General features: G+C 41.2%; 1 protein-coding gene across 1 annotated transcript in view; it reads left to right on the top strand.

Annotated features, from left to right (window-relative positions):
* The first annotated feature begins 462 nt into the window (after nucleotides 1–462).
* LOC142109278 (uncharacterized) overlaps nucleotides 463–24,186 on the top strand; it is a 36,163-nt gene continuing 12,439 nt past the window's right edge. The window contains exons 1-2 of the mRNA XM_075193396.1: nucleotides 463–508; nucleotides 20,642–21,151. Of these exons, the coding sequence (XP_075049497.1) occupies nucleotides 20,647–21,151 (505 nt within the window). The 5' untranslated portion in view covers nucleotides 463–508; nucleotides 20,642–20,646. The remainder of the gene's footprint in view (nucleotides 509–20,641; nucleotides 21,152–24,186) is intronic.

The raw sequence follows: 24,186 nt of genomic DNA, 5'->3' as shown, positions 1-24,186 counted from the left end.
TTGGGAAAATTAGGCTATTAAACTTATCTAAATGTTCTTACTATTTTTTAACTGTGCTTGCCCAAATCACATAAAATAAGAATCTCTCTATTCCAATGTAGTTCCATAAGAAGCCTCTAAGTGTCCTACCACCCCCCCTCCACCCCCCAAATAAATAAATAAATAAATAAAGAGTTATTTGGGCAGGCTATTAAAAAAAAATACAGATATGAAAAATAAAATTGTTGCAGCAAAACAATATAATAAAATGATTATGCTCATTGATGTGCAATCCACTTGAATATGAAAGAGTTTCATTTCATAATCTTAAAGAAAATGATATATCAGAATTCTGTGAACTGAGAGCTCTGATGTCAGAATTCAGTCACAGTGTAACGATTCATCTGGTCATTGTGACCTCACTCATCCATGTTTATAAATACCCGGTGCTGTGTATTAATATTTCCAAACTCCTGTAACATCTTCAGGAATGGTTCACCTTCAGCCTGTGTACTGAAAATAACATCAAGTGAGTTTTTTCTTTTGCTTTTGTGAACAGGTTTAGTTTTGTGTAGCTTTTTGAACTCTGTTAAGCTGTCATAATAATCTTATAACTTTATCAGAAATTTGGTCAGTAACAAGCACATGTACTGATTAGAAAACTATATAAAGGGGATATTATTGGAAAAATCTCTTTCATCACTGGTGGTATTTTACATGTTTGTGACCAGACTTTATTTCACAGTTATTCTATTTGTTTGTGTAATTGCAAAATATTTTTTAATATACCTTACTAAATTCCACATTGCTTTTACAAGCATAGTGAGATAGATATATTTTTATTCTAAGTCAATTCTATTTAAGAAAATATACTCGTCTATGATTTTTTTTTTACTCAGTTAGTGAAAAGTTACCCCACAAATTAATTAGCTAGTCCTCCCAAGTAGAGGGAAACCAAATATACTGTATGTGTATGCTACGTAAGGTATGATGGAGGTACAGGGAATAACAAAACAAAGATATATTATTTTTCATGTTTTTTTAACTATTGTTTTTTCTTTATTTTTCTTAAAGTTTTGTTGCCAGCACTAATAGATTCAATATAAACTCTATCTGACTGGTGCTGACCAGTGGCGCACGCAGGGGGGGGGGTTTCTGAGTCTCCAGAAACCCCCCCCCCTGCGCTAACTAAGTGCCCGCTATAGCTGCACTGTCCTATACAGCAGCCGCGGCGCTGTCAAAGAAGCGTCCGCGGCGGTGCTGTAGTGTATACAGCACCGCCGCGGACGCTTCTTAGACAGCGCCGCGGCTGCTGTATAGGACAGCGCTGAAGAAACGGAGCTGCTGCGCATGCGCAGCAGCTCTCGTGGGGGGGTGTTTTTTTTTTTGGGGGTCAGGGGGAAACCCCCCCCCCCCTGACAATCCTCCGTTCGCCCCTGCTGATATATAAGAATACATTGGATATATCAATATAAAGAGACAGGGGACATCCTAGACAAATTTCCCTTGCAGCTCCTCATCGTTATAATTTATAAGGCACCACAAAATCCACAGCACCATACAATCAACAACATTTAAACAGAAAAATATACAAATAAGGCTGGATACACACTACAGAAAATTTCTCCCGATATTGGCCGTGAGTGCATACACACTGCAGAATTGAAACAACATTGTTTGCATTGTTGAACGAGACTATTAGTCCATTTATAAAATCAAATTTAAACGATACAATGGGCTTTGGAACGATAATCGTTGATTGTGTGAATGTACACACTAATGTGATATCGGGTTGAACGGTCATTTTTCGTTTGTTTGGCAGATAATTGGGTGAAAAACCTAAGTAAGGGGCAAGAGAAACAAATGAAATGGTAAAATGAATACAGACAATAGAGAAAGTAACTATATTAGAAGGCACAACAAGAACAAAAGAAGCCTTTAAAGAAGATGTGGAGATAGGTAGAGGACCAGACTCGTGAGAGTTAACATTTAAGAGAGCCTGGGAACCAAATGGAGATGATAGAGTGAAGGGAAAGAAGTGGAATGGCAGGTGCAGTATGAGAAGAAAATTGTTTTAGGATTGGGCTGAGGTAAAAGTGACAAGGTGAATTTTCAGGGAACACTTGTAAGATTGGAGGTTGGGGGCAAGTCTGGTCAGGCAGGGAAGTTTCAAAGGTGTGGAGCAGTGTGTGAGAAGTCCTGGTAGGAGAAGAGGAGAGCAGGAGGTCATTGACAGAATGGAGTGGGTAAGTAGAGAAGTATTTCTTGATAAGGTTGATGTTGTCGCAGTGGGAGTCGTAAAGAGGGCTGTATAAGTAAGGGTGAGCAGCTGGAATTGTATTCTGGAGGAATTGGGAGTCAATGGAGGGTTTTACAGAGATGCATAGCAGAAGAGAAATGGCAGGGGAGAAAGATTAGTTGCAGGTCAGAGGGCAACACATCAACCTTAAGGAAGATGGGAGAAGGGGATGTGACACTGGGAAGTGTAAAGACGATAATCTCAGTTTTAGATTGAGGTAATGTCCAGAGAAATGTTAGGAGTGGGAGAACAGGAAGGTTGAAGGTACGTGTAGATAATTTCTGATGGTAGTGAGTGGGGGGAAGGGGAGGGGGGAGTACAGACTTCTTATAGGAGTAACTGTGGGCTATAATGCTATGTGGTATTTAGGCAAAAAGCAGAATGGTAATGAACGGAGGCACAATTGTTAAATAGGTAGGAAGCTGAAAAAGTGAGAGTGGAAAGCATAATGGTGTATATACAAGATACAGTATATATATATATATATATATATATATATATATATATAAAAATATACTATAATAGACATTGGAAGTGAATGCTGTAAGGAAAACAAGATAACTGGAGGGTAAGTAGCTTGTCTGGTGAGGGTGAAAATGTAGAAAAGTCACTAGAGGGTTGTGTGGGTGAACAGGAGACAGGGGCGTTAATCAGTCATTGGAGCTTTATACAGAGATGCAGCATAGGTAGGTCAGGGTAACTGGAGGGTGGATGCTGGATTAGCTGAAGATGCACGAGGGTTAGATGTAGGAGCTTTGAGCTTAGGAGGTCAAGTTAGAGAGAGGGTATTACTATGGTGAAGGAGTGGCAACACCATTGTTGACAGGGAATTTAGGCCCAAAAATGACATAGCGGGATTCAGGAGCTGTGGATGCAGTACCAGGCTGCCTTTCACATTAACATAGTGCAGCCTCTATGGATTTCATGAATGGAGGCATCAGAGGCCAAGATGGCAATGCTAGGAGCTCATGATAGATGTGCCGACAGAATCATACCAAATGTATATAGAGGCGTCCAGACTGTGCAGTCCAAGTCACAGCTAAAGATCCCAAATGTAATTCAGACCAACAAGAGGTGTAGATTGGATGGTGTCAGTCAGATTATGAAGGCCCAAGTTGTGAGAGCACTTCAATGGTAGATATAACTTCAGGCCTGATCAGATGCAGGGTGCAAAGATCACGATGGAGTTGTTAGGAGGTCACTGAGGGGTTCAGTAGGTATGTTAGGGCATAGTTGCTCCAACTGATAAATCTACCCAAGCTTGATGTCTGGAATCATATGTGACAGTTTCTGGTCACTACCTGGAATCTGAAGTGGACAACCAGACTCTGTGTATGTTAGATACTGGGAGTCTGATTTATGAAGAAACATAAATGCAGATTTTGTGCGTCTCATCCGTAAAATCACTCTGTGCATGCCCAGAACTGGACCATACGTAACTACATGCAGCCACATTCAATTCATCTTCATATGCAAAGGATATTTACTATTGCCTATGATTTCTGGGAGGGAACATGGCAGGAAAGGACGTTCGCCCCGGTATTCAATGGACAGTAAGGACATGCCACATTTGAGCGCTTACAGTCACATCCGATTCAAGCTTTGGGCATCTCTAAGGTACTTGTTTTTCTACTGTATCTCTTGCTCCAGCTACAGGGCTAGACTAAGTCCTAATTACTAGTGATGACAGTCTGGTAAGCATGCTATAACGTGTAAAAATGTATATGGAGCAACTGTAAAAATGTATATGTTACATAGACATTAAGAACATCCTATAAAATGTATTTCATGGAAAAAAATATATAAAAAGAAAACACTTTTTTTTACTGTTATATCACTGATGCCTATGGGCCTGAGTCATTACTGATCTTATCTTGTGCGGAAGTTACATTACAGTATTTTAAGAACAAACGAGGAGAAAAATCGCAATTCAATAAGGAACGGAAAGTTCAAAAACACGCCCACCTTCAGTCCTTTACGCAACGGAATATAGGATGCAACGAATCTTAAGCAAATCTTTTATACACCTGTGTTCAAAATGTCTGCCTGTCATTCACTTATTGTATCCTTGCAAAAAGGGGGCGGATCGATTGGGAAATGTACTCTGCTATTCACAATTACTGGCCCTTTATAAACATGAACCTGTAATTACAGGCACCTGATAACAGGCCCTAAATAACAGGCCCTAAATGTGGTAGTTTTTGGCCTAGCTGAGTAGTAAATGTAGGCGTATAAATAAAGTGTAAAATTGAGATGTAACTACCAGAAAAAGCAGACAGTAATTTACTTATGGTTTTAAATATGTCTGTAATTTCAAACATAACTTTGTAATATTATTTTGATAAGGTTCAATGTAACATATTTATTGGCCTATAATTTGCATCATGAATCTGGTGCTGGAATCCTCACAAAATTAATGAAAACTTAAATATTAGGCAACACAGAGGATAGAGTGGTGTTATTGACAGTGAGTGAGATTGGAGACCAGTTGGTGACTCTGGCATGAGGGACAAGAATGAGCTCTGTATAGAACATGATTTGCTTTAGCTATCGTTGTGACATCCATGGGGCGAATGCAGAAAGACAGTGGTTTTCAACAGATAGGTCAGGGAAAGCAATGTACATTTGGGTGTCCTCGGCGTAGAGGTGGTATTGGAGGCCAAATGATCGAATCCCTACCCCAAGACAAGAGATGTACAATATTAAAGTACAACATTTAGAAACAAAAAAGGAGCCTTGTCAGACCTGTATAGACAGTGAGCATGGAAGGGAGAATGTGCCAGAGGTGGGTACACTACAGGAGCAGTTAGAGAGGTAGGAAGTGACCCAGAAGAGAACTGTGTCTAGATGGACAATGGAGTGAAGGATGTGTAGAAGAGGGTGTTCAACAGTGTCCAAAGCAGCTAGAGTTACAGGAGCATAAGTATTCGTAAAAAAACAAATATTTATTTATAAACACAATTGCAGTAATCAGATGAAAATCAAAATAAAGACAAACTCTAAATACAAACTACTTTGTGAACAAAGAAACAAACACATGCATGTTGGTTTTATGCCATTGGTTAGAGGTGTTGCAAGGCAGGTCATGCTAGAGTCCACAATGACTGTCCTGTACACACCTATACTTTCAATCTGTAAAATCTACAATTTGTTGCCTTAAATGTAACGCAGGTCTCCCATTAACCTTATAGGAATAACATTGTTAACTATAGATACTTACATGCTGCAAAAGGCAACTCCTTCATGTCTTTTTCTTACTCCATGAAATGATCCTTGCCGCACCTCCTTTGTGCTCCAGCTGACAGCTGGGTCATAAGGTCTGTTGGAATAAATTACAAACATTAGCTATTTACTAAAATGGTGCCTGTTTCTCACTTATCCTCAAAATGAAAGAGAATGTAAGGTATCTCCATTAGAAAGCATTGACAAATCAGTGCCTTAAAATCAAACACACAACACTTAGTTTAAGTACTTTACCTGGGCAGAAGAGAAAATTCACATAATGAGTCAGATATATGATTAACAGACTATGCTTAATTATGGAATATTTTTCAGGTGAGGCAGACATGTCCTAGCTAAGGCCTGGTAGTACATCAATGAAAGCCTTTAGTTTGGTCTATTTTAAATTAAAATCTAACAATCAAGCTTCATCATTATTTTTCTAACTGCTATGGCTATAAAAGTCACATCTGATAATCTTAGCATGGGCAGAGGCAGCCCTTACGGGCTGTTTTCAAATTTGCAGATTTCAAAGGTAAAGGGGGGGTACTGCTAGGCTTCATGGGGAACTTTTTATGAAATCTTTCCAACAATAGGGGTGCGTGAATGTTGGAGGCATGCACCTCGGGTCTGAAGCCCTTTCAATCCACCAGATACTTCAGGCCACCTTTGCAATACTTGGAGTCCAGGATTTGCTTGAGTTCAAATTCCTCTTCCTGATGAACTGTTGAAATGGTGGAGGAAGATGCAGATGAAAAACGATTAATCCTCAGAGGTTTCAACAGGGAGACATAGAAGGAACTAGAAATACACAGGGAGGCGGGTAACCATAATTTGAAACAAACAGGATTGATGACCCGGGAAATACTGTAAGGACCAGTGAACCGCGGAGCCAGTTTCATACAAGGAACTTTGAGACGTATATTTTTAGTGGATAGCCACACCCTATCTCCGACTCTAAAGATAGGAAGTACCCGTCGTTTTTTATCTGCGGAAAGTTTGTAGCAACTGGAGGATTTTTTAATTTTGGAAGAGGAGGATGATGTCCATAGACCACAAAAAAGGGGGAAGTAGTGGTAGATTCATGAAAAGCATTATTGTGGGCGAATTCGGCCCAGGGTAGGAGATCAACCCAGTAGTCTTGATTAGCAGGAGAGAACATCCCGAGGTAAGTTTCTAAATCCTGGTTCACCCGTTCGGTCTGCCCGTTGGATTGGGGATGGTATGAGGAGGATAGATTCAATTTAATTCCCAAAAATTTGCAGAGAGATCTCCAGAACTTAGACACGAACTGGATGTCCCGGTCCGAGACTATTTCAGCAGGACAGCCTTGCAGACAGAATATCTCTTTAACAAAATGAGATGCTAACACCAGAGAGGATGGAAGACCAGGCAGAGGAATAAAGTGGGCCATTTTGGAAAACCGATCCACTACAAACCTGTCACTCACCGGACTGTGAGTGCTTCTTCCCGTATATTTAGGAACTGTGGTCGTCCTCCATCCTGAGGGTCTGCGCATGCGCAGCCCTTTCAAATCCTTCAGTACCTGTTCCTTTAACTTAATTGGCAGATCAGGCAACACTCCCTATATTAAGCACCTGTGGTCAATACCACGTTGCCTGATCTTGGAGTCTCATTCCCATGAGCCTCTGAAGGTGTTTCCTCGTGTATTCAGCGCTGCTGATTCCTGTGGTTTCCAAACCACTTCTACCTCTGTGGTTTCCAGACCACTTCCACTCCTGTGGTTTCCTAACCACTTCAACCCTCCTGTGTATCATCGTGACTGTTAGCTGATTCCTATCCGCTGCCTCCGTGCACTACAGTCTTCAAGCCACTTCAACCCTCCTGTGTATCATCGTGACTGTTAGCTGATTCCTATCCGCTGCCTCCGTGCACTACAGTCTTCAAGCCACTTCAACCCTCCTGTGTATCATCGTGACTGTTAACTGATTCCTATCCGCTGCCTCCGTGCACTACAGTCTTCAAGCCACTTCAACCCTGCTATGTATCATCGTGACTGTTAGCTGATTCCTATCCGCTGCCTCCGTGCACTACAGTCTTCAGACCACTTCAACTCTCCTGTGTTTCATCGTGACTGTTTGGCTGATTCCTATCCGCTGCCTCCGTGCACTACAGTCTTCAATCTACTTCAACTCGCCTGTGTTTCATCGTGACTGTTTGGCTGATTCCTATCCGCTGCCTCCGTGCGCTTCAGTCTTCAGCTCATCTCATCTCTCCCGTGTTTCCTCGAGACTGCTACAACTGATTCCTATCCGCTACTCTCCGTGCTCAACAGTTCCAGCTCAGCTCTGCTCTCCCGTGTTTCATCGTTGCTGCACCTGCTGGTTGCCATCCGCTACCTCCGTGTATCTGCAGAGTCCTGCTGCTGCTACTTCTCAGTTCTACTCGTCCTACAACAGCTGACCCGCTCTCCGTGCTTCTCCGTGTTCCCGCTGGTCTCTACTCGCCAGTCTGCATCGGATCTGCGCCTCACTGTTTTCATCTCATCTAGATCATCGCTACTCTTCAGGGTCCTCCAGGAGTCCAGTCCTACATACTACTGCTTCCTGAGTATTTGTTCCCCTGCTGGTCTACCTACCTGTGCGCTGCACCTACTTGATTACCGCTTCACCCCTCCAGGGACTTCGCATCCTGCCGGCCTCCAGCCGTTCAGGTATCTCTGCACTCCTGTCTGACAGCCTGCTTCTGAACCACGGTATGCATACTTCTCATTGACTGTGCTGGTGTATTGCATATCTTGCTGGACTGAGTTTGTTCTCCTCTGGAGTTTACTATCCGCTGAGGCTATTGCCATCATTGACTGTGTTATCTTGTGCCGGATTACCTCAAGTGACTTTCTATTATTGCAGTGCTGTTCAGTCATTAATATATATTGCATGTTATTGTGGATCAAGTTTAAGGTGCCCGTGTATCCCCTGTATTGCAGTCTCTCCCCGTGCTCCTCCTCACATATATATTCAGTGGTACAACTTGCTAGAGGCAGACCACTGATCCCTGTTTCCTGTGTCACCTGTTCCAGTATCCTCTCACATAGCAGTGGTACAACTTGCTAACGCAGACCACTGACTCCCCGGATACCTCCACGTGGATTTCATTCCTTCACTCAGACAGCGGTACAACTTGCTATCCGCAGACCGCTGACTCTCATCACCTCCTCGTTTCTGTTGGACATTCCTCCTCACTATAGCAGTGGTACAACTTGCTACCGCAGACCACTGACTACCTTCACGTGTCCTTTGTCCATACAGTTCCTCGTGTATTTCTACATCCATATTACCAGTGCTGCTAGTCATAGACTTTCCTGAGCATCTCCATCATCTGCTATTTCCTGTTCCGTGATCACCCTGCTACCAGAGTACCATATTACCATCTATACTGCTCTGGTAAGCCTATCACCTGGTGATCCCTGGGTAAAGACTCCTAGTGCCCGTGACAAAACCATATGGTGGTACATTTCTTGCAGGGTGGAAGGTCTGTAATAAAGTCCATACTGATATGAGTCTAATTTTCCTGTGGAATGGGTAACGGAAGTAACTGACTGGAGGGAGGCTGGTGAGTAGACTTGTGTTGGGCGCAAACGCCACAGGAGGAAACTAAGTCCCTGATAACGGAGCGTAGGCTTGTCCACCAGTAGTTTCTAGACTCTAGTTCGGTGGTTTTACGAATCCCAGTGTCACCGGAGAAACGAGTAGTATGGAAATGTCTCAGGAGCCTTTTGCGGAGATCAGAGGAAACAAAAGTTTTCCCAGGTGGAGGGATAGGAGATTTGAGCACAGTGGAGTATAAGAGACATTTAGGGTCCAGGATGGGACAAGAAGGACTGTCCTCCGAAAAAGTGTCTGAGGGAAACAGCTCTCTTTTTTTTCTTCCCGGGCTTGAAGGTTATGCAAAGGTCAAAACGGGAAAAGAAGAGTGACCACTGTGCTTGTCTGGGGTTCAGGCATTGTGCTGATTGAAGATACAGAAAGTTCTTATGGTCAGTAAAAATGGTAACTGGGTGTCGAGCACCTCCAAAAGATAACGCCATTCTATAAGAGCCGCCTTGATGGCAAGCAATTCCTTGTCCCCAATGGTATAGTTCCTTTCTGCAGGGAGAAATTTCCTAGAGAAGAAGGCACAAGAATGAAACTGCCCTTGAGGTGATTTCAGCAAATGGACTGCTCCTATATTAGCATTAGAGGCATCAATCTCCAGGAAGAACGGAAAGGAGGTGTCAGGTTGTCTGAGGATAGGTGCTGCAGCGAAGGCGTTCATAAGGAATTTGAAGGTCTCCAAGGCGGCTAAAGACCAAGATTTTGGATTAGAACCTTTCCTGATAAGGGTCAAAATATGGGCCATAATAGTGGAATAATCTTTTATGAAGCGCCTGTAATAATTGGTGAACTCTAGGAACCGTTGAATGGGCTTGAGGCCTAGCAGAAGGACCTATCCAGAATTGCTTTGACTTTATCAGGATCCATTCATAATCCGGATCCAGATACAATGTAACCTAGGGAAGGCATTTGACGAAGTTCAAAGGAACACTTCTAAAGTTTACAGAAAAGTTGGTTTAGGCGTAACTTTGTGAGAACTTCTGCCACATGGAGGCTGTGAGAGGAGATATCTTGGAAGAAAATCAAAATGTCGTCCAGGTACACAACCACACATACATAGAGAAAGTCTCTGAATATTTCATTAACAAAACTTTGAAATACAGCGGGTGCATTGCACAGACTGAATGGCATTACAAGGTATTCATAATGACCGTCACGAATATTAAATGCCGTCTTTCACTCATCCCCCAATTTGATCCCAATGACGTTATAGGCTCCTCGAAGATCTAATTTGGTGAAGATTTTGGCACCTTTTATATGGTCAAAGAGCTCCGTAATGAGAGGAATGAGGAAACAGTTTTTGATGGTTATGGCGTTGAGTTCCCGGTAGTCAATACACTGCCTTAAGGAGCCATCTTTCTTTTTCACGAAGAAGAAATCCGCTCCGTCGGGTGAGGAGGAAAGTCTGATGAAGCCCCGTTGAAGATTTTCTTTGATGTTTTCAAACATGGACCATGTCTCAGGTAAAGACAGGGGGTAGACACGGCCTCTGGGAGGAATCTTTCCTGGCTGAAGCTCAATGAGGCAGTCCCACGGTCCATGAGGGGGCAAATGCTCTGAATGGATTTGATCAAAAACGTCCAAAAACAAATGATACTGCTTGGGCAAGTTTGTGGACTTGGATCTGGGTAAGGTGGAGATAGCTCTGAGGGGTTGAACCCGGGTAAGATATCTCCGAAAACAAGCAGAACCCCAAGACAGGATCTGGGAAGTGGACCAATCCATCTGGGGAGAATGCTGTTGGAGCTACGGCAACCCTAGGATTATAGGAGTAGTAGTAGTAGTAGTAGGAAGTACATGGAAGGAAATTTGTTTGTGATGTAATGCTCCGACTTGGGAGGGTGATAGATTTGGTACAAAATTCCATGATTCAATTAGCAATGCAGGACCCATCGATGGCCATGATAGAAACATGAACCTCCAGGGGTACAATGGATATGGAGCCCTGCAAAATTAAAGAAAGTGAAATAAAATTCCCAGCTGCTCCAAAATCTAAGGAAGCGGAGGTATGAATGGAACCCGAAGGCCCGTGAGAGAACGACAGGAAAGGACCAGAGTTTTGGAATTTCAAGAGAGGTTTTAGAAAGCCCTAATCTGACCTCTCTGGAGCAGATTAGGGCCTGGCATTTTCCGACCTCTTGGGACAGGCGTTGAGCAGATGACCAGAATCCGCGCATTATAAGCACAATTTATTCTTGAGTCTCCTGTCACGTTCTTTCGGAGTCAGATGAGAACGCCCTATTTGCATGGGCTCATCCTCGGGAACTAATTTGACTGATGGGCAACAGGAACTGTCCTTCTTGGAAGATCTTTCACGAAAGTGGAGGTCCACACGATTACATAACGAAATCATAGCGTCTAAGTTGGTTTGATGTTCCTGCGAGGCAAGGGCGTCTTTAATTTTGTCTGATAGGCCTTGCCAGAATGTAGCCACCAAAGCATTGTTATTCCAGTGAAGCTCCGAAGATAAGGTTTGGAATTGGATGACATAATGAGCCACAGAACGGGAGCCTTGACTAGATACTCAGAGGTTACTCTTCCGTGCTCATCAAAAATTTTACGAAATTAAGCAATGAAGGCAGCATCGTTCCCAGAGGGGGAGCAAAAGCCAAAGCTTGACCTGAAAACAAAGAGATTAAGTACGTCACCTTGGATTTCTGGATTGGGAAATTTTGTGGTAACTCGAACTGTATGAAGCATTGGTTTCATCAAACCACAATAGGATTTAGGATTCCCATCAAGCTTGGTAAGAGTTGGAATCCATAGGGTAGTAGTAGAAGCTGATGCTGCCACTGGCACAGGATGATTAATTGCCGATGCAGCAGGTGGTGCTTGCAAACAGTCAATGCAGGCTGCAATGGTCTGAAAACTCTGTATTAGTTGAAGTTGAACAGAGTCCTGCTGTTCCACTCTGTTGAGCAAATGCTGAAGCATATCTTTGGCTGATGGTTCCATTGCCATTTTATTTTATTACAATTTTATTAAAACTGTGGTTGTAATAAAAAAGGTTGTTTTTTAAAAAAAAGTACACATTGTTTAATGTTTGATATAAATATAAAATAAAATTGTACAAAAAAAAAATGTTTTTGAGTGAAGTGTATTAAGATGTATGTTGTGCGTATTTAGTTGTCAGTGTTTTAAATGAACAATGCTTTTTGAACAGTTTAGCGTTGTTATTCAGTGCTGCTGCTTTAGCTACTTTGGACTTAAAAATGCCCCTGAGCTTCCTTAAGTTTAAGCAGGAAGTTAAGATAAAACTCTCAGCATTTCTTCTTATCTATCCGACAGATCCGGAGGTAAACGCCTACTCTTCTTAACTCAAATCTTCACCCATTCCCCTCCCATTCTCAACCATTTTTTCTTAAGTGTTTGGAGAACTTCTTAAGTGCAGTTAAGAAGGATTTTAATCTTAACTTAAGAAATTCCTATCTTACGCAATAGATTTTCCTTCTTATCTCTCTTTTCTGGGCATGCACAGAGAAGATTTTCGTAAGATCAGCAAAAAACGGCAGATAAGATCAGTAATGAGTGAGGCCCTATATTATAACCAGGTGACATAATTTTTTTTTTCTTCTGTGCGTTCTTTTAAGAATTTAGGTATTGGACGTATCGTGCTGTGTCTTGTGTAGTAGAGCAGAGCAGACTTACACCTGAATTCATCATTGCACGTATCTTCATATCCGCGCCTTGCTGAATTCGGGAGGGCGCAGAGCCGATTTACGCTCACTTTAAAACAAATACACATTGCCCTCAGTATGCATACCTTGTTGAATTAGGCCCTGAGAATGTACCCTAGACTGTGTTTGCCTTAAAGCAGCAATCCCACATAACTCTCAGCTCGTAGCATTACATGTGAAAGCAGAGGAGAAGAAGAGGGATAATGTCACAGCACAAAGAGATCTCATAGGGGCATTTCAAATCCTTTTTGCCCACAACATTATGTGCCATGTGACTGTGGTTGCCATGGTACTCTATGATACTGTAAATCAGGGTTGTCCAACCCGCGGCCTGCGGGCCGCATGCGGCCCAACACGCCTGTAAATGTGGCCCAGAAGGAGTTTTGGTTGTGGCAAGGGGGCAGCACTGTTAATGGAAAAAAAAAATCCTGCAAAAAAAAAGAAAAGAAAATACTTACCTTGCGGTCACGTCAGCTGGTACTCCGGCTCCCTCCCTTGTCTCCTCCTCCGTGCGGTGCTCGCAGTGAATGTCGGGCGTGATGTCATCATGCCCAACATCCATTGCGGAGCGCAGCACAGAGGAGTCACCCCCGCGAGAAAAACAATCAGCAGCACAGAATTGGAGAAAGGAAGAGAAGAGGACAGGAGAACAAGCCGATTAAAAGGTAAGTTAAGGGGGATTTTTTTTATTATTTCAAGGCACACTGACCAGTAAATAAAAGTCACCTGGTCCTGGAGCATCATGGATCTTATCTCCCTGCTACATACTTCTACTTGTAATACTAATGGGGCATTATATATTATTCTCTTTGGCCCATTATAAGTTGTTATCCCTTAACTAACATAGTGGTGTAATTAGCAAAACAGTTCACAATTTGGGGTCACAGTGATGTATATGTCAGGTACCGCAGGCCTGGTCAGGGCACCCTGATATACAATGCCTGGCTTAAATGCACTTTATTGATATTGCATCGAAACAATACAAAAAGTTATTATAGTATAATAACTAGAGAAGATTTTTTGAACAGGGTGATTGAAAGGAAAGTATAGGGGGATTTAAAATATATATATATATATATATATATATATATATATATATATATCACTTTTTTTCTCATATATATATATATATGTTAACTATGTTTTCTATGTTTTTTTGGATGATCAGCTATCGTTATTGTTATTGTTAGTGTATCTTATGTGCGGCCCAAACCAACTCGTCGTCTTTCAATGTGGCCCAGGGAAGCTAAAAGGTTGGACACCCCTGCTGTAAATAATTACAAATCATTAATAGCAGCCTGAAGAGAAAAACTAATGGTAAATACCAGCATAGCCTGCCACAATGATTTATTGTAATTAAAAAGCACACCTCATTTTCTCATGGTATTGCTGCCCTAATTCTTTAATATTTCTTTCACAATTACAGTATATAGTATAATAACCTAACAAGAAGTATAAAATAATATAGATTACGTTATATATATATATATATATATATATATATATATATATGTATATGTATATATATATATATATATATATATATATATATATATATATATATATATATATATATATATATATATATATATGTGTTGAGGTTTAAAAACATTTTTACCTCCAGTTTCTGATTCCTCTACATTTATAGAACTTACCCCATATTATTACATGCAAAGATGAAGGGATTTGCAGTCCCCTGGGCTCCATATGTTAAGCTTAATTGTTTTGGAGAACAATTAAAACAAATAAAATTAAAATAAACGCCAGAAAAAAAACATTACTAACCCTTTGATTGACATCTTATAAAATGATATTTGGGTTGCACTTGTACAACACGGAAAATTCACACAATATCAAAATTTCTCTTCTGCTTTGGTACATTTATGGGTGGGCCTTGGGCTGAGTGTATGTACATTTATGTCTGCTCAATATGACAGTTGTACGCCACAGCATGCAGTCCCATACGCTGGATCTTTTTTGTCTACTTCGGGTTCCAAGGAAGTGTCCAGAAATTGTGACATATTATTCTGGAAATCAAGAATGGGTAGATTTATCAGTTGACGCAACTGTGCCCTAACATACCAACTCATTATGACGGTTGTACACCGCAACATGAGCACCATATACAGAGCCTGTTTTTTGATGAACACCTATCCACCTAAATCATTACATATGATTCCTGGATCATTTTACACATCACTGTGTAGTGAGCACTATGTATAGTGGGTGGATATCTCGTGAAGTCACAATAGTAACATCATAATGGATTTTCCTATGAGTAGGGAAGTCCATGGAGCTACCAGGGAAAGATATTCCCTGTTTATCAGCACTCATAGACCCAGAGTATGCTGATATGTCAGCTCCTGTCCGATACACTTTACATTAAATCTATTATAGCAAAAGGTAGACCCAAGACTTAGTTTAAGAACAATGAATCAAAGTAAATAAATAAAAAATAAATAAATATATAAACATAGAAAACAATAAAGTCACCTTTCTTTGATTAGTCTCTGTACCTCCATCATACCTTACATAGCATACACATAGAGTACATTTGGCTTCCATAGACTCGGGGGGACTAGCCAATTTTCACTAATTGAGTAAAAAAATATCATAGAACAGTATATTTTATTAAATAGAATTGGCTAACAAAATTAATCTCTATCTGTCTTGACAAAACATTATGGCATTTAGTGGGGTACACAAGGTAGTTCAAATTATTTCTCAATATAATGGTTATATATATATATATATATATATATATATATGTATGTATGTGTGTGTATATATATGTGTATGTGTGTATATATATATACATATATATATATATATATACATACAAGTTAACCCGTGCATGATACTCATGCATTCTAGTCAAATCAAGCTACTTAAGGTCTTAAAAAGGTTCTTGTCATGCATTTGGGCCTAGCGCAGGCCTCCTCAGGGGAAGAGCGTTACTTCCCGACGCAAGCGCCCTTTTTAATGTGTGTTCATGAGGTAAAATTACCTCACGAAAATTAGTTTGACCCCTCAACTCGTAAATTTAGCCTTTACTACCCCTCCCACGGGGGGGAGAGGGGATGATGGAAGTTAACTGTCTTTACTATTCTAATTTTTTAGTCAAATAATGTCAGTATACCAAATTTCAGGTCAATTGGATGAGCCCTTTCTGAGAAAATAGTTTTTTACACACACACACACACTTACACACGCCGCTAGGTTTTTACTTTTATATATTAGGTAATGCTAAGAATTTAGTAGGTCAGTGTAGTATATAACTCCGCCCAGCAGGTGGCGCTGCAGCTTGAGCACTCTGTCACCCGGTAGTTTTTTCCACACACAGACTAACACACGCCGCTAGGCTTTTATATTATAGATATATATATCATACTCACCCTTGCATTCGAGCAACCCCAACAATCTCATCCACATCTCTCCTCTTCCATTTCTACCTCTATCCTGTGGTCTCTGGAATGCCAGGTCAGTTTGTAACAAACCGACCTCTAACCATGATCTCTTTATCTCTAGATCCTTCAACCTGCTTGCCATCACTGAAACCTGGCTATCCCCTGAGGACACCACCTCTCCTGCTGCTCTCTCTTTTGGGGGCTTGTCCTTCTCCCACACACCCAGACCTGGGGACTGGCAAGGTGGTGGCGTCGGCATACTTCACTCCTCCTGCTGCTCTTTTCGGGTTCTTCCCCCTGAACCCTCCCTCTCTTTTTCCTCCTTTGAGGCTCACCCAGTCCACCTCCGTGTTGCTGTTATCTACCGTCCTCCCGGTCCTGTCTCCCAATTCCTTGATCACTTTGCCACCTGGCTCCCTCATTTTCTCTCCTCTGACCTTCCCTACCTCATCTTTGGGGACTTTAATATCCCTATAGACAATCCCTCAGACCTTGCTGCCTCCAAACTTTTCTTCCTCTCCTCCTCCCTTGGTCTCCCTCAATGAACCTCCCTCCCTCCCACCGCAGTCGCCACTCCCTAGATCTGTTTTATTTACATCTCGGTACTGTCTCTGACCTCATTAATTCACCTTTTCCTCTCTCGGACCACCATCTCCTCTCTTTTAGCATCTCTTCCCTCCCCTCTCACCATCCTCATCCCCCAAGGTTACTCTAACCAGGCGGAATCTTGACACAGTTGATCCTACCACTTTCTCCTCCTCCCTTAGCTCGCTCCTCTCCCCCATCACCACTCTTTCTTGCCCTGGTGAGGCTGTCTCCTTTTACAATCGCACTCTTACTACTGCACTTGACTCTGTTGCCCTGGCTGTCACCATCAAGCTTCATCGGTCTCCGCCCAACCATGGCACTCTAAACTTATCGATATCTTCAAAAATACTCTCACAGTGCAGAACGGCTCTGGAGAAAGTCATGCACTAATGCTGACTTCCTCCACTTCAAGTTCATACTTGCCTCTTACAGTTCGGCCCTATCGCTCTCTAAACAATCCTTCTTTAAAGCTCTCATTTCTTCCCAATTCTCCAACCCCCGTTGTCTTTTTTCCACCTTCAATTCCCTCCTCTCCCCTCCCCCTCTCCCACTCCCCCCCTTGCTCTCCGCTATAGACTTTTCTACCCACTTCACCTCCAAGCTTGAGTCTATACATCATGACATCTCCCTTGGCCTCCAGTACCACCTCTATGCTGATGATACCCAAATCTATCTTTCATCCCCTGACCTCTCCCCTTCCGTCTCGTGTCTCCTGCTGTCTCTCAGCCATCTCATCTTGGATGTCCCAACGCTTCCTTAAACTCAATATTTCCAATACTGAACTTATCATCTTCCCCCTCCCAGGACTCTCCCACCCCCCCCTCTCTCTTTCTGTTAATAACACTATCCTCGTTTCTGTCCCTCAAGTCCAATGCCTTGGGGTCATCCTTGATTCCTCCCTCTCCTTCAAGCCTCACATAATGTCCCTCTCAAAATCCTGCTACTTCCACCTTTGGAATATATCCAAAATCCGCCCCCTTTCTCACCACGGAAGCTACGAAAACCCTCGTTCACTCGCTTGTAATCTCTCGTCTTGACTACTGTAACCTCCCTCTCTGTGGTCTACCTGATTCTCGCCTTGATCCTCTTAAGTCTATCCTCAATGCTGCTGCCCGCCTCATTTTTCTCTCCTGCTGCTCTATCTCTGCTGTCTCCCTCCAACAGTCGTTACATTGGCTCCCCATGGCCTACAGAATTAAATCTAAACTTCTCACCCTCACCTTTAAAGCTCTAAATCAGGGGTGTCCAACCTTTTAGCTTCCCTGGGCCACATTGGAAGGCGACAAGTTGTTTTGGACCACACATAAAATACACTAGCACTAATGATAGCTGATCATCCAAAAAAAACATAGAAAACATTGCTAATGCTCCTTGTTGTTGCTCAGTGCTTCAATGACATGCTAATGGCTGCTGTCAAACATCAAGTGATATTGTTACAACATTTTATGAAGGGCTTCAATGCAGCAGTCATTAAGACAGGAAGATAAGGTCCGTGATGCTCCAGGACCAGGTGAGTTTATGCACTGGTCAGCGTCCCTTGAAATAATAAAAAACAAAAACCTTAACTTACCTTTTAATCGGCTTGTTCTCTGATCCTCTTCTCTTGTTTTTTCCCGTTTCACTGCTGCTGATAGTTCGCACGGGTGACTCCTATGTGCTGTGCTCCGCAATGGATGTTGGATGTGATAACGTCACACCTGACATTCACTGCGAGCGCCGCATGGAGGAGGAGACCAGGGAGGGACCGCGTGACCACAAGGTAAGTATTTTCTTAACTTTTTCTTTTTCTGCAGGATTTTTTTTTTCATTAACAGCGCTGCCCCCTTGCCACAACCAAAACTCCTGCTGAGCCACATTTACATGCATGCTGGGCCGCATGTGGCCCGCGGGCCGTAAGTAGGACAACCCTGCTCTAAATCAATCCTCCCCTCACCAAATTTCCAATCTCCTCTCTACCTACAGTCCTTCGTTCTGCCTCTGACCGCCACTTCACTGTTTCACTTATCACCTCTTCTCACTCCCATCTCCAGGATTTTTCCCGGGCTGCTCCCCAGCTGTGGAACGATCTTCCACGTTCCATCAGATTAGCATCTACTCTCAAAGGCTTCAAGCGTGCCCTTAAGACTCATTTCTTTAATCAAGTCTATCAGTCCTCCGCCTCCTAACTCTCTCCCCCAGTTAGTACCACCCTATTTGTGTCTCCCCTTTCCTCTAGGATGTAAGCTCTCAGGAGCAGGGCCCTCTTTCCTTGTGTGCTCCTTTTACTATAATATGACCCTCTGTACCTCTTGGCCTGCTTTCCTAGCCCTATATTCCTAAGCTTCGGCCTACTTCTCCCTGATTTCTACCATCACTTTCACTCATTGTCCCAGTAATAATTTGATTTGCATTACCATGTTACCTGTGTCTGTGTATATATTTTTGTTTATATTTGTTCTTTCTGTATCATGTTGTGTCATGGCTCACTGTTTTTGGCATGCTATGTACGGCGCTGCAGACCCTTTGTGGCGCCTTATAAATTAAAGATAATAATAATAATAATAATATATATATATATATATATATATATATGTATATATATATATATATATATATATATATATCTATCATCATCATCACCATTTATTTATATAGCGCCACTGATTCCGCAGCGCTGTACAGAGAACTCATTCACATCAGTCCCTGCCCCATTGGAGCTTACAGTCTAAATTCCCTAACACACAGAGAGAGTGGGAGAGAGAGAGAGAGAGAGAGAGAGAGAGAGAGAGAGAGAGAAAGAGACTAGGGTCATTTTTTGATAGTAGTCAATTAACCTATTAGTATGTTTTTGGAGTGTGGGACGAAACCGGAGCACCCGGAGGAAACCCACGCAAACCCAGGGAGAGCATACAAACTCCACACAGATAAGGAGTCGGGAATTGAACTCATGACCCCAGCGCTGTGAGGCAGAAGTGCTAACCACTTAGCCACTGTGCTGCCCCTTATAGATATATATATATGTGTATGTATAAATATATATATATATCTATAATATAAAAGCCTAGTGGCGTGTGTTAGTCTGTGTGTGGAAAAAAAACCAAGCTGCAGCGCCACCTGCTGGGCGGAGTTATACACTGACCTACTAAATTCTTACATATATGTTTGTGTGTGTGTGTGTATATATGTGTATATATATAAATATGTGTGTGTATATGTGTATATATATATTTATATATATATATAAATATATATATATTTATATATATATATAAATATATATATATATGTATATATATATATATATATACAAGTTAACCCGTGCATGATACTCATGCATTCTAGTCAAATCAAGCTACTTAAGGCCTCAAAAAGGTTCTTGTCATGCATTTGGGCCTAGCCCAGGCCTCCTCAGGGGAAGAGCGTTACTTCCCGACGCAAGCACCCTTTTTAATGTGTGTTCATGAGGTAAAATTACCTCACGAAAATGAGTTTGAGCCCTCAACTCGTAAATTTAGCCTTTACTAACCCTCCCACGGGGGAAAGGGGGGATGATGGAAGTTAACTGACTTCACTATTCTAATTTTTTTGTCAAATAATGTCAGTATACCAAATTTCAGGTCAATTGGATGAGTCCTTTCTGAGAAAATACTTTTTTCCACACACACACACACACACACACACACACACACACTAACACATGCCGCTAGGCTTTTATATATTATATATATATATATATATATATATATATATATATATATATATACATATATATATATATATATATATATATATATATATATATATATAATACATTTAAATATGTAAAAAGAACCTGTTGTGTTAAACATGCTGTTATTTTGGTTATTTTGTTTTATCTAGACACCATGGCCTTCTCAGAGTCATCAATTTCCAACAATGATAAGAAACTAATTGTCTGCCTGTACCACGAGGCTGCCTATGAATACCCCAAGACAGACAAAGAAAGCAAAAAACAAAAGGAAGACAAGAAAGACAAAAGGAAGGGCAGCAAAGTTTTTACATACCCCAAAAACAAGAACACAGAGGACAAAACTGGTAATGAGAAATTGGAGCTTCCAGCCACAGATGGTGCTTTGGACAGTTCGAAGGAAAAAGATTCTACAGACTCTAAAGACAGCAAGAATACCGAGGACAAAGGAAGTAAAGAGAAGTTAGAGCTTCTGGCTTATGATGGTGCTTTGGACAGTTCAAAGCATAATGATGATACAGACCCGAAAGTCAAAAAGAATACTGATGACAAAGCAAGTAAGGAGAAGTTAGAGCTTCCGGCCTATGATGGTGCTTTGGACAGTTCAAAGCAAAATGATGATACAGACCCAAAAGACAACAAGAATACAGCGGACAAAGCAAGTAAGGAGAAGTTAGAGCTTCCAATCAATGTTGCTACTTTAGTCTATATTTCACAGCTTTTCTATGTGTTTGCGCAAATGAGAAATATTTTAAGTACCGTGTGTACCTTAATAAATTCCACATTGCTTTTTACAGAACAGAGAGGGGTTTATTTTGGTAGCTTAGTGAAAAAAATATATTGTTATTTGAAGTCAATTTTATTTTAAAAATATACTTCTATGTTCCGCCACAGTTTTTTAATTCAATTAGTGAAAAGTTACTCCACAAATAAATTGGCTAGTCTTCTAGTATTTAGATGCTATTTCATTTTTATCTAATGAGTATTATTACATGGGGACAGGAATCACCAAGAAGATTTTTTTGGGGATTATTTTAAATTGTTTTTTAAATAATGTTTTTTAAGGAATGTATTTAAGGACTGTATTTATCATTTGATATATTGGTTCCACTTACTTTATTAGAGAGTCTTTTATTCCTATAGGAAGTGTCATAATTCCACTCCCTTATTTTTGTATACATAACATGTATATGTATAAAATATACTAGAAAATACATAGAAAGGGAATTCTGTAAGGAACACGGGAGTGCTTTATCCACTGAAGATATCTGAAGGGTAGATACCTTGTGTGTTGAGGGGAAAAGGTGAGAAAAGTCACTGGAGGGTAATATGGTTAAAGATAAGGGACCTGATTCATTAAGGATCTTAACTTAAGAAACTTCCTATTTCAGTCTTCTGGACAAAACCATGTTACAATGCAAGGGGTGAAAATTAGTATTCTGTTTTGCACATAAATTAAATACTGACTGTTTTTTCATGTAGAACACAAATATCAACTTTAAATTTCAGTGTACAAATAAGCTATCAAGTATTTGTGTGCTACCTGAAAAAAACAGTCAGTATTTAACTTATGTGCAAAACAGAATACAAATTTGCACCCCTTGCATTGTAACATGGTTTTGTCCAGGAGACTGAAAGAAGTTTCTTAAGTTAAGATCCTTAATGAATCAGGCTCAAGATTCCAGGAGCTGATGGGAATTTATTGCTTGGTGGATGCAGTATGAGGCTGCCATTCACATTAACATAGTGCAGAGCCTTCCCTGTGGACTTTATGTGGAGAATTGTCAGAGGCCGAGATGACGATGCTAGGACTTCACTGGGTGTTGCGGTTATGGTAAGGCATAGATGCGCTAACAGATAAAATTACCTCCACGCCCAGTGTCTGTTGAGGCCTCTGGATGGTGCAGGTCCATGTTGGTGTTGGATCCCAGTTATAACTCGGACCAACAAAAGGACTACTGCGGGTATCATAGTGTGCAGATGCACTAACAGATAAAATCATGCCCTGTGTCTGAGGAGGCCTGTAGATTGTGCAGGCTAAATAATAGCTACAGAGCCCAGATGTAATTCAGACCAACAAGAGGTATAGATTGGATAGTGTAGGCTGGATGGTACAGGCCCTAGGTGTGAGAGCACTTCAATGGTAGATATACCATTCTGGTACAGGGGTGCAGAGGTCAAGATGGAGTTGTTAGGAGGACCCAGCCAATGATTGATCATATGTGACAGTTTCTGGGAACATCCCTGAAACCCAAGGTGGACAACCAAACTCTGTGTATGGGACTGCATGCTGTGGTGTTCAAACGTTATATTAGGCAGACTTAAATTTACGTCCACTATGCCCAAGGCCCACCCACCTCTGGTTTAAATGTATCAACAGTGGAAGGGAGGGGTTGCATTTCCAATTAAGTGGCGATTTTCGTATTGTGTGGATTTTCTGTATTAAACAAAGGGACAACCCCATATCCTTTTATAGGATGTAAATCAAAAGGTTAATAATGTTTACATTTTTTTATTGTTAAAGAAAACATTTAAATTTAACAGTTCCCTTCATGGTTACATGTAATAATAGGAGAGAAATTCTATAAAACAAAACACCTGAAAATTCCAGGTAAAAATGTCTTTAAGAACCCATCTACATCTCCAATGGTTCCTTGTCTCCCTTGATTTTTGTGTTGTGTTTGGAGGCCCTAGCTAAATCCATCTGCCTAAATCCAGATATCAAAGGTTTACATGTTATCTCTAGGGAGTTTAAACTGCCATTGTTTGTAGATGACCTGTTAGCCATACCAACATTACCTATTCTAATGAACAAGTTTAAAAAATATTGGCAGCTTTATAATTTTAAGATAAACTATACAAAATTGGTCGCTCTGGACTTAAATATTCCAGAAACACTGGCTTGTAGTCTTCAATCATCTTTTCTGTTTTCTTGGCATCTGTCACAATTTAAATATCTGGAAATTTTCACCCCTCCGATAATTCAAAGTTGTAGTGCCTTAAATTCTTGCCCCTATTGAATAAGATCTGGGCTGACCTCCAACAATGGATCTAAGAACTTTTCATGGTTGGGCAGATAAACATTATCAAAATGAATGTTCTTCCCAGACTTCTTTATATAATGCAAACGGTTCCTATCAAGATTCCCGCAAAATTTCTGTCGGATTTACAGAACATAATCCATGGTATTATCTGGGGGGAGAGGGGGTAGATGAGCCAGATGTAGACACAACTTAAATTATATAGACGAAGAGATAGAAGAGGCTTGCAATTGCCCCTTCTTTCACATTATCACAAAGCTCAAAATAATTTTGGATTGGTCGTTGCCAGGGTGCGAGGAACAATGGATGTTGATAGAAAATTTCTATTCTCCAACACCACTGCACATTTTGCATGGCTATCTAGACCAGTGTTTCTCAAACCCAGTCCTCCCCTAACAGTGCAGGTTTTCCAGGTGACAAGGGAAATAATTAGGACCACCTGTGGATCTGTTACAAAGTGTCTGTCAGTAATGAATACACCTGTGCTTAAGCAAGGAGATATGAAAAACATACACTGTTAGGGGCCCTGAGTGCCAGGATTAAGAAACACTGATCTAGACTTCCAAGAATCTCACATCCCACAATAGGTCTAACACTTGACTGCTGGAGACAGTTGCCTCTCAGTATTTAATGCTGTTCAATAGCGACCTGGACAA

Source organism: Mixophyes fleayi, chromosome 1 (assembly GCF_038048845.1).
Source record: "Mixophyes fleayi isolate aMixFle1 chromosome 1, aMixFle1.hap1, whole genome shotgun sequence".
NCBI classification, from domain to species: domain Eukaryota; kingdom Metazoa; phylum Chordata; class Amphibia; order Anura; family Limnodynastidae; genus Mixophyes; species Mixophyes fleayi.
This window is presented reverse-complemented; position numbering and strand designations above follow the sequence as displayed.